General features: G+C 41.1%; 1 protein-coding gene across 3 annotated transcripts; it reads right to left on the bottom strand.

Annotated features, from left to right (window-relative positions):
- Positions 1 to 1,893: 1,893 nt before the first annotated feature.
- LOC115750189 (transcription factor MYB11-like) lies at positions 1,894 to 5,978 on the bottom strand. Of its 3 annotated transcripts, none has more exons than XM_030687376.2 (4): positions 5,700 to 5,978; positions 5,003 to 5,132; positions 2,812 to 3,086; positions 1,894 to 2,778 (listed from the first exon to the last, which is right to left on the bottom strand). In XM_030687376.2, the coding sequence occupies exons 1-4, from the start codon at positions 5,830 to 5,832 to the stop codon at positions 2,159 to 2,161; spliced, it is 1,158 nt and encodes a 385-aa protein (XP_030543236.1). In that variant the 5' UTR covers positions 5,833 to 5,978; the 3' UTR covers positions 1,894 to 2,158. The 3 variants fall into 3 exon arrangements, with proteins under 3 accessions (XP_030543236.1, XP_030543234.1, XP_048128968.1); XM_030687374.2 differs by having other exon boundaries at positions 1,894 to 2,784; positions 2,818 to 3,086; XM_048273011.1 differs by having other exon boundaries at positions 1,894 to 3,086.
- Between the last annotated feature and the right edge of the window lie 3,844 nt (positions 5,979 to 9,822).

Here is a 9,822-nt window from a genome sequence, read left to right as displayed (position 1 = left end):
TAACATAAGGCAAGGGTAATTACATCTTGATTACTTAAAGTTCCAATAATCTTTTTGAGTTTTGGGATTTTAGTCATCACTGGATCTATAATTGACTTGCGTTAATGATCATCGTTTTGGTGGGCAACAAACAATCTCAGTTCTAACATGCCAATCGAGCTTAGTCATGAGATTTGCACACTAATGATATTAAGGTCATCTCAAGCATTTGCGATCTAAATTGCATTTACATTTCGAGAAACTAATCGCACGACAATTCAAGTTGCCATTTCTACACATTATTCGATTGAATCGCAAAATAATCACTTCACTAATGAGTAATCCAAAGATATCCAAATAATTAATACGGTTTTATTGTTGTAACTTGGGCTTGCTAGGATCTATTATGGGGAAATTTGTGGTCAAAGTTTAGTGTGGTCAACGCCCAAAAAGTAGCATCGTTAGATGGACATGCATATATAATTTGGAAAAGTCAATACAATAGTTTGAAAATTGTGTGTGGACAATTGCCACAATCGGCATAACGTGGCTTCCTTATTGATCGTTAGGATTGTAAGTTCGAAATACTTGCCTGGATCACGATCCATGACCAGGTCCATTCAATTTTTTTTTAGAAAAAGTAGTTACTCATTCTGAATTTTTAAATGGTCAACTAATGCAAAAAAAAAGGAATGATTTTTTTTTTGTCGGAAAAAAAAAAAGGAATGATCAATAAGCAAAATTCAAACGGATCACCTTAGATTTCGGTTAATCATCTTTTTATGATTAAAAGGACATAATTTCCTTTTAGAGTTTTACGAAATAACTTTATCGATCCATAAATTAAGATTAGTCAACTCTTTAAATATATCCGACGAGTAACCAATTTTTGTCATTTTTCCCTCTATTGATTTAATTTGTGTGTGCTCTTTTTATTGAGATATCTTATTTAGTTATATTACAGCGGCTATAGTTATCATATTTTACCGAATGTCATCGATGTTTCCTATTGTTAGCACTTAGTAACTTAATATGGTTAACAACTCGCAAAATATTTTCCTAAAATCTATTGTTTATATTGCTTATAAAAATGAACGAACTAAGGATATGTCCATAACGAAAATATTTTTCATTGATTATTATTTCAAAAGCAATACAAATGATCAGCTTCGAGAAAATATTTTGCGAATCATTCTTTTTTCGCTAAAAAAGCCAAACCTTATAAAAATGTTTAAACAAAAATCTCTGCTTGATAGAAATAGACAGCTATGATTAACTGATGATAATCGAGCAAGACCATTCATGCTCATTACTGGACGGCTGGGCCATAGAAAAAAAACTCGTACTCGAAACACGGACATTTCTATAAATAAATAAATAAATAAAAACTCCGAAAAATCGGGTTCTCAAACACGCCGTCGGTTTGGTTTCGAACGAACAAATGTCGGTCGTTCGCAAAAACCTTTTAAAGCATCGGTGATAGTGATACGACGTTTTGCATGGAAAGCACGACAAAATTAAGTTTTTAAGAATGATGAATTAGTTAGTCTGCATGTCATAAAATCACCAATAAAATATACTTTTTTGTTTTAGTCCCTACTGATTCTATGGCAACGTGGACTGTCCGTGTTCAACGAATGTCGCGGCTGCTGGTCATTGAACTTACATAGCTTGAAAGAGACGCTATCCCATTTATTTCAAAGTCATTACTATACCCTCTTTTTTTGTTGGAAATTTCCTCCTTCTTTCGTGAACCGCCTTGATTCATAATTTCGAGCTCGATTTTTTAGACATTTTGCTAAAAGAATGGAGAATTTAGACCAAGCGAAAAGATTTCAAAATTAGGAAATAGCGCCAATTGAACTTCGAAATTAGCTAATGAACACCCCCCCTCTTCTCTTCATCAGTGGCCCATTAAAACACCATCAAGAAATGAACATGCTGATTTAGGCCAATCCAAAAGAAAAAAAAAATAGACATTAACGAAGAAAACCAAACGCATGCTAATTACCACTTCCTACTAACTAGGTTACAAGAGAAGGAACATTTCCACACGTAGACCTTGATCCCACCACTTCTTGCTTCTTCTTCTTTTTTTGGGTCCTCTTCTCTTTGTGAACACGCCAATTTTGTAGCCAAAAAAATAGTGACCTAAGTTAACGTCCTAATTAGGCTCGCCCTAAGAAAGCAGCCAAGCCACCATGGCGTTTTGCTTCTCCCGTTCAACCTCCCCAAGGCTTTGACTTTCCCACTCTCCCACGTCACTCTCCCAAAGCCACGTCAGCATCTCCTGGCCAGCCCTCTCCCCCGCCGCCTGATCATTCCCGTGCCCCAGAATAATCTGGTTCTCCCAATCCCAGTTCCCACTATCATCCTCCACACAAGAGAACCAGTCGCCGCCGATCCGATCTTTGTCCCCGCTCGTCGTCGTTGACGACGACGATCCAAGGGTGATCCTGCTCTCTCTCTCCAGCCCCGACCCCACTGCCCTGGCCTCCTCATGATCCCCGCTTCTCTCGATGCTCATGTCCATGACCCCACTTGATTCAAGAGGCAGGGCCGAGTACACCATGTCATCAAAGCTCCACGACAATTCCTCATCAATGCCTGCCAATGGTCCTAGAATCATCTCGCCCTCTCTCCCCCCACTTGGGCTCAGCATTAATGGATTGCTCGGGTCGTTGGACGATGATGGCGACGTCGCACCGTCCTCTCCGAGGGAATAAGGAACAATACCAACATTAGTACTGGCCAAACTCTCCCTAACCGTAGTTTCCTTATCCTCGGCACCGGCCTTGGTGGCGGACAATCTCTCTCTCTCCGCCGGTGGCATGGCGGGCGACAAAGGCACGTCGGAATGAGCATTGGTTACTTTATTAGGGTTTCTCTTCGGCGGGAGCAAGTTCTTGTTCTTCTTCATTGCCCACCTGCTTGTCCTCCCTTTCCTCTTGGGGGGGCTGACTTTGACGAGGTCCGTCGCCAAAGGCAGCGGCTCGTCGTTGGACGGTCTTCGAAAAGTGTCGATTTTTCTGCTTAAGTGCGAGTTCCAATAATTCTTGATCTCGTTGTCTGTTCTTCCTGGCAAGTGGCTGGCTATGAGAGACCACCTGCTCCCACCCACAAAAAAAAAAGGCCAAATTTTTCAACTGATACAAACAGCCAAAGAGGGCCACGAAAAAGTACAGAAAGAAAAAGCCGAAGATGAGCAGAAAGTGGAAAAAAACACAGAGTTAGAAGGGAAATCTGAAGGGAAACTAGGATCAGACGTGAAGCTTCTTCAGCTTTAGAAAAGCACTTGCCAGCTACAAATTTAACTTCTTTCTCTTTCTTGGCTTTCCATCACATCATGTAAAAGCGCACGGAAAGAACAGCCCCACCGAACACCCCATTTCCAGGACAATCTCTGGGTCCGGCGCATTTTCAATGTTCATGTGATCATTGCTCATATTTAAGAGAAGAAGAAAGCGACTCTTGCATGGCGTTTCGCTATCCATCGCTTGCGTGATTAAGGCCGTTCTTACGTTCTTGCGGTTCTGCAAAAGGTCACCGTCGGACTTCCGTGATTTGAAAAACATCTCCGTCCTTTTCATCCCTGATGTCCGTGTACATGACAATGCTTTGGCCACGTCGCTTCCTGGGCCTCGGTACCAAGTCAAAACGTTTTGCGTAACATTACTTGCCCTGAGTACTGTCAGAGTCAGACCGCATTGTCACCAAACTTTCCAGACTTTCTATTGCGCTCGAGACACGAGAAGAGTTTCCGCCACACGAAGCGTAGTCTTGACCGGTAGGTGCACTTTTTCGAAAAAGAGAAAAGATGTTAACACGGTTGCCTTAACGAGCCCTTATATTGTCTAATTAGTGCATTAAAACTTGCACGATTAGTACGTTCTCAAATATAAACGTGAGATAGAGCTTTTTTAGACGTGTTAACATTTACTTTTTCTGGTTCAAGAATCTTGATTGTGACGCGACATGACGATAATCTGATGATAATGGACATTTATTACGTTTGGAAACCCTGAGGAAAACACAAAATTTTACCAGATAGTTAACTTCATCGGCTTGAAACTATTACCGCCAGGTCCTCCTCAGCGACACCAAGGGCAGTGAAGAGAGGTTACAGGGCCAGTTAAAAAAAAAAAAAAGGAAGTCGACGAAGTAAATAGTCAAGACAGGATCTGTCATTTTCGACTTAAAAAGGTGAATCGAGGTGAAGTCAATTTCCAACCACTTCATTTTGGGCCACGATAGCGCACGGGGATTATTCCGTACGACCACCAAAATAACAAGAAAAAAAGGTATTTTTCACCGACATCCAAAACAGCAGAGAACGTTTAACTCTAAGCAATTTGCGTTATTATAAATGTCCTAAAAGTGACAATTTTTCTTTTTTGGTCAAAACATTTCGAACGTACAAATGAAGCGTCGATGACAACATCATTAGACAATATTAAGTGCGAAAATCTATACAACTTGCGCTGGCAATTTACGTTATCTTCTTCACATAAATATCAGGTGCCTCAGAAGAAACGTTTTGATCGGGCATTCCACTTAAAAGAGGTTGTGGGACGTGATTGGTTCAGAAGAAAACACAGTAGCAACCTAACGCTTTTTTCTTTTTCTTTTTTGTTCTAGGTACGTCGGGTACTTTTCCGAGGTTACACATGTCACACGGTCCAAGGTAACAACAATGCATGCATTATAGTCAATCCGTGAAACAGACAGATGCGGTTGCATAGGAAGAAGAGTCAACAAATAAAAAAAAATCTAGCATTAACTTGAAAGAACGAGGATGAGAGAGACAGTGGCACGGAAACACACGGAGAGATATTTAGAGAGACAGAGCATCTAATGGTGTGCGGATGATCTTTTCGTATGATTTTTCACTGTTTTATCTCCACTTGTTCCGCGAAAACGTTCGTGTCTTTTTGTGGTTCGACCGTTCAGCTGAAAGCTAGCAGTAAGAACGGAGGAGAAGAGCAAAAAGAGCACGAACGAACAAGCACGTAGAGAAACGAACCTGTTACCCAGAGAGGCATGCAGCTTGATGATGACAGTCTCCTCCACCTTGGAGATGTTTCCTCTCTTCAGGTCTGTCCTTAAGTAGTTCACCCACCTCAGCCTGCAACTCTTCCCGCACCTCAGCAACCCTATGCCCATCCCAAGACACAAAAGCCCGACCCGTCAATCGGACTCTCTAAGCTCGTCTCTCGTCATGTCGCGTGCATCAGGAGACAACAGGGGAGTCGAGAATTCGAATCCTCATGTTCCATTAAAAGGAAGAAAAAAAAAAAGAGAGAGGGGAAATTGGGAGTGTATCTGTAAAGTCGGGCTACGGCATTCTTTTTTTTTTTTTTATTGGACGATTTCTCTAAGCAAAAGAAATTTATACATGTGTTGGTTTACGAAAAGAGGAAGTGCTCGTTTCGCTCGCTTGGCCTAAAAATAGAATGTAGACCAGACCAAGTGCATTGCCGTAAATTAGTCGACCTAAGGATTCGAGTTTTGAAAAATGCTTCTTTGACAGTTTAATAATACTGTCAATTACTTCTGACCATAAATTCACACACTATCATCGCGTATTTTGCATAAATCACTCGTTAAATAAAAAATCTTGGGATCGAAATAATTACAGATCTTGTCAAACTAGCGGCTTCCTTCGAGTTTTAGTGCCTGTCGTGTTCGTTTAGGAGCGAAAGGAATGAGTGAAAATGTACCTGCATTCTTGGGCAAGGACCTCCAGTAACCCTCGCCGTTGGCCTTGATGTAGTTCATCAGGACGGCGTCCTCCTCCGCCGTCCACCGCCCTCTCCTCAACCCCACCTTCTCGCAGCACGGCGCTCTTCCCATCCTCGCTCGCCTCGCTCCCTCCTTCGCCAACTCGCTCACTTGCTCCCACTCCCACTCAAATAGCTCGCTCACTTTATTGACCCAGTTGGTGGCTGCATGGGTTTGGCGGGTTCAGCTAGACGTCGGGAATTGAAGGCGGCGAAAGGACTCGAACTGGACTAGTGGAAAACGTCGCCGACGAATTATTTTTATAAGGGGGGCTCGTGGGGGTGGCGGTGGGCCCAGGTCGGCATCAGACTCGTCCGTGGCTGTGGATTGTGCCACGTATGATCGACGGAATGGGGCAGTCGTGGCATCTCCACCGTCGAGAGGGCACTGCCTGCGCCCTCCATCGCCCACGTCGGACGACCCTCGTACCACCAAAACGGACGACCCCTGCTTTTCGCATTTGCCCTCGCAAATTTGCATGCATGCTCGAGCGAGGGGAGGGTAACTTCCTCCTATTCTTTACTTTGTAAGTACCTAGATCCGTTCGATTTGTTTGGTTTTTTTGTTTTTTTGTTGCCAATCTCTTTCAAAACAATATTCGCCATCGAAGCATTAACCTTGGCCCCCTTGCTCCAAATATCAAAGTTGACATATAAATCGTGGTATAAAATTTTTGGATTTCTTCTATCCAAATTATCTTTTCCTCCATTTTCTCAATTTTTTCTGAACAAGACGATGGAATTATCTTCACCAAGGACATATGCCATTGCCAGGTAGCGACATATGTACTCAGGACTTTATGCTAGTGAAAGTTCGATCGACGATGCATTGATATCGCGACGACAATCCAACGTGGCACTAGCATAATCTTAACCCTTTTAGGGCTGTGTTGATCATCTTTGTTTTCTGGATTTGATTTGTTTGCAGCATTTTGGGTTTTGCTTTGTTTCTATTCGCTTTGTTATGAAGTCTATGTACTTCTGATGTATCCTTTCGAGTAAAAAATCGACAAAATGAGAAAAAACTTGATGGCACTTTCGTTTATTATATGATCTAGAACGATCGGTAGCAACTTGAAATTAAAAAAAAAAATTATGATTTCTATCAATTGTGGATTTAATAGGATTCCACTCTTCTTTCCCTAAGCGAGAAGTAAATCTCGTGCTTTGCTTTTAATGTTTTCATCTACCCCTTGTTGAATTTCTGATGGTACAGCACCCACCCTAACGAACGTTCTGGGCCCCAAGAAACTTGAATTTCTCCAAACAAAGTACTTTTTTGCTCTTAAATGATTACAAGAGTATTTCATGCTAATTTTAACCCTCCAACCGAAAATACATTGGAAGAACATATCGCCTAAAACTATGATTAGCGGTAATTTAAGTTTAATACTATTCCAAACCCACCTTAAAGTTGAACGAAAGTCGACCACTTTTTTTTTTCAATTGTAGACATCGATGACAACTTAGTACATTGAGAGAACGCAGGGAATATGATGAAAATATGTCAGTGTGTGATAAAGAGATGTATCGCAAATCGATTCAGAATGATCTCACAAATAATAGAAGAAAAATAGATGACGCACGGTTTACCCAGATTTACCTTAGAATAGGGCTACGTCCCGCAAAGAGATTTCACTATGATTTTTGGTTTACGGCCGCACAACTCGTTACAATGATTAGCCAAAAACGAGACGATATATATATGCCCTAAACGGGCCCAAAACCTAATCTATCTGAAACCCATTTAATCCCTCAATAAATAGGCTAACTTAAACAAAAGCTCAAACCCGTTGAACGGAACCCCCGCCTGTTGACCGGCTAGCGGGACACCCGTGTCGGAGGCGCTACCTCCGAACCCCCGCATTCCGTGCGCGGGGGTCACATGTCGTCGGATTATACTTCAATTTCCCTAAACTCACGTGGGCATGTCCAATGTGAGAAATAAGGGTCCCCGAAATATTCACCAACTCCAACATGTGATTCATGACGTCGTCCTGTGAAATATCGTCTTGTTTGAAAGACCGGTAAGTGGGATTGATTGCAAAATAAGATTGTTAAGCTCCGCTTGTTTCACGAAAAAATGAATTATTTGGACATATTTTGTTGTCAATAATGAACGCATCTTACATTGATCAATTACTTCACGCGATAGAGATGATCGTCTTAAGAAAAACGTTTTTCCAATCACGGAGTGAACGGAGTCTAAGCGAAAAAAGTATTGGCAGGGAAGGGTGGAAGGGTGGATGAATGAAGGGAAAAAGGCAGGGATGGGTGGAAGGGTGGATGAAAGAAGGTTTCTACTAGGGATAGGAATCAACGCTAACGCTTTCCAAATCGTGGGAGTGTGTATCGGCAAAGTTTCCCCCTGTCTTGACTCATTGGATGCACCCTTTTCATGAGGTGCGTGTAGTTGAGTGCCCAATTGGAAAGGGATTTTACAATGGATAGATGAAGTTAGATGAGCAATCGATTGGATAGGGAGTCTGGAGAAATACATAGTGAAAAGTACATGCAATGGGCGCGTCTCTCTGCGCTTCCACATGGATCCGCATATTTTCTTAAATGCCTTGTCTCGAGTCCACCTCGATTCAGTACAACAAGTCATGTGAGAAAGCTAATGGCGGCCCCGGTTGTAAGTTTTTTTTTTTTTTTTTTTTGGGTCCAACCCCGGTTATAAGTTGACTGCATCTCTTGGAGAAAAAATAGAGATCAAATCGAGCCGAAATGAAGCGTCCAAAACTCAATCAGTCATCCATTTATGTGTAAACATTAAAAAAAAAACATCTATAAAGTAAGCAACCCAGGAATCAATTTGGGGGCATAGTAGCTCGAACATCCATAATGTCTTCAATAAACATCCAAGCATTCGTTGCTGTCCATGAATTTAAATTGGAAAGGACCCCATCAATCGACAGAAGCTCTAAAAGCAATAGCTTAGGACCAGCCACATGGCCCCCTCCAAATAGGCCGAAATTAGCAAACTTTTAAGACGGCCCTTGTCCAATTCACGACCACGGACGAGCCCACCTCAATTATTATTATTATTTATTTTATTTTATTTTGCAATGAATGCGTTGTTTCTTATGCCTTCTTTTCTTTCTTCCTTCCTTTCTTTCTTTCTTTCTTTTTTAAGTTCGTGCCTGAGGTATTAAAAAGGGTAAACCAAAAAATTTAAATTATTAGGTGAAAAGAAACCTATAAATAATATAAAGGACCCGTTGTCGAGTAATGTCGGATAATTTTTTAACATCCTCTCTCATATGCAAGCTGGATTAGGGATAACACGTAGAATTTGACCGATTGGGGTGGATGCACATATGCGAAAGAGATAATACTAATTCTAATACCATGTTAAGAATAAAGCGAAAAAAGATAATTGTGGAATTCTTTGTAGTTTTTTTTTTTTTTTTGTACGTAATGAAGTACATTCACAATTTTCTATACATCATAAGTATCTCTAAAATCCATCAAACTCAATGTGACGTAGAAGAAAACAAGTGTAATTGAGAGAAAAGATCTTGAAAGCACAAGGATGAATGTGCCTCCATGAAAACACCACCAATCTGATCGATCTAGTGGAGGACAAGTCGTTCGATGCCAAGAACCACGTGATATCGCATCAAATGACAATCTATTTCAATATGCTTAATGTACTCATGGATAACATCAATATGTGTTAGTTGAAGCACTCTAGTTGTCGCAATACATGACTTTTCATCATTTTGATGAAGAAATCTAAAGCAAACTCCAAGCCTTGAAAATAACCGAGTCACATGAGGTCTTTCATGTCAAACCGGTGACTAACATACTACTAGCCTTTTGTAATGTATGTATGATCATCGCTAGTAATAATCACATCATCCACATATAAAAGTAGCGGAATATATCGAAAACACGTTTGTTGAACAAGGAGCACACTGTCATAGGAACTGGATTTAAAGTCAAGACATTCCATGGTTGAATTGAACTTGGATTGCCACGCACGAGAAGCCTAATTTTGTCCATGTAATTCTCGAGGTAATGGACCCACTTTGTTATAAGTATAAATATATCCGGAAGA

This window comes from Rhodamnia argentea, chromosome 1 (assembly GCF_020921035.1).
Source record: "Rhodamnia argentea isolate NSW1041297 chromosome 1, ASM2092103v1, whole genome shotgun sequence".
Classification (NCBI taxonomy): domain Eukaryota; kingdom Viridiplantae; phylum Streptophyta; class Magnoliopsida; order Myrtales; family Myrtaceae; genus Rhodamnia; species Rhodamnia argentea.
This window is presented reverse-complemented; position numbering and strand designations above follow the sequence as displayed.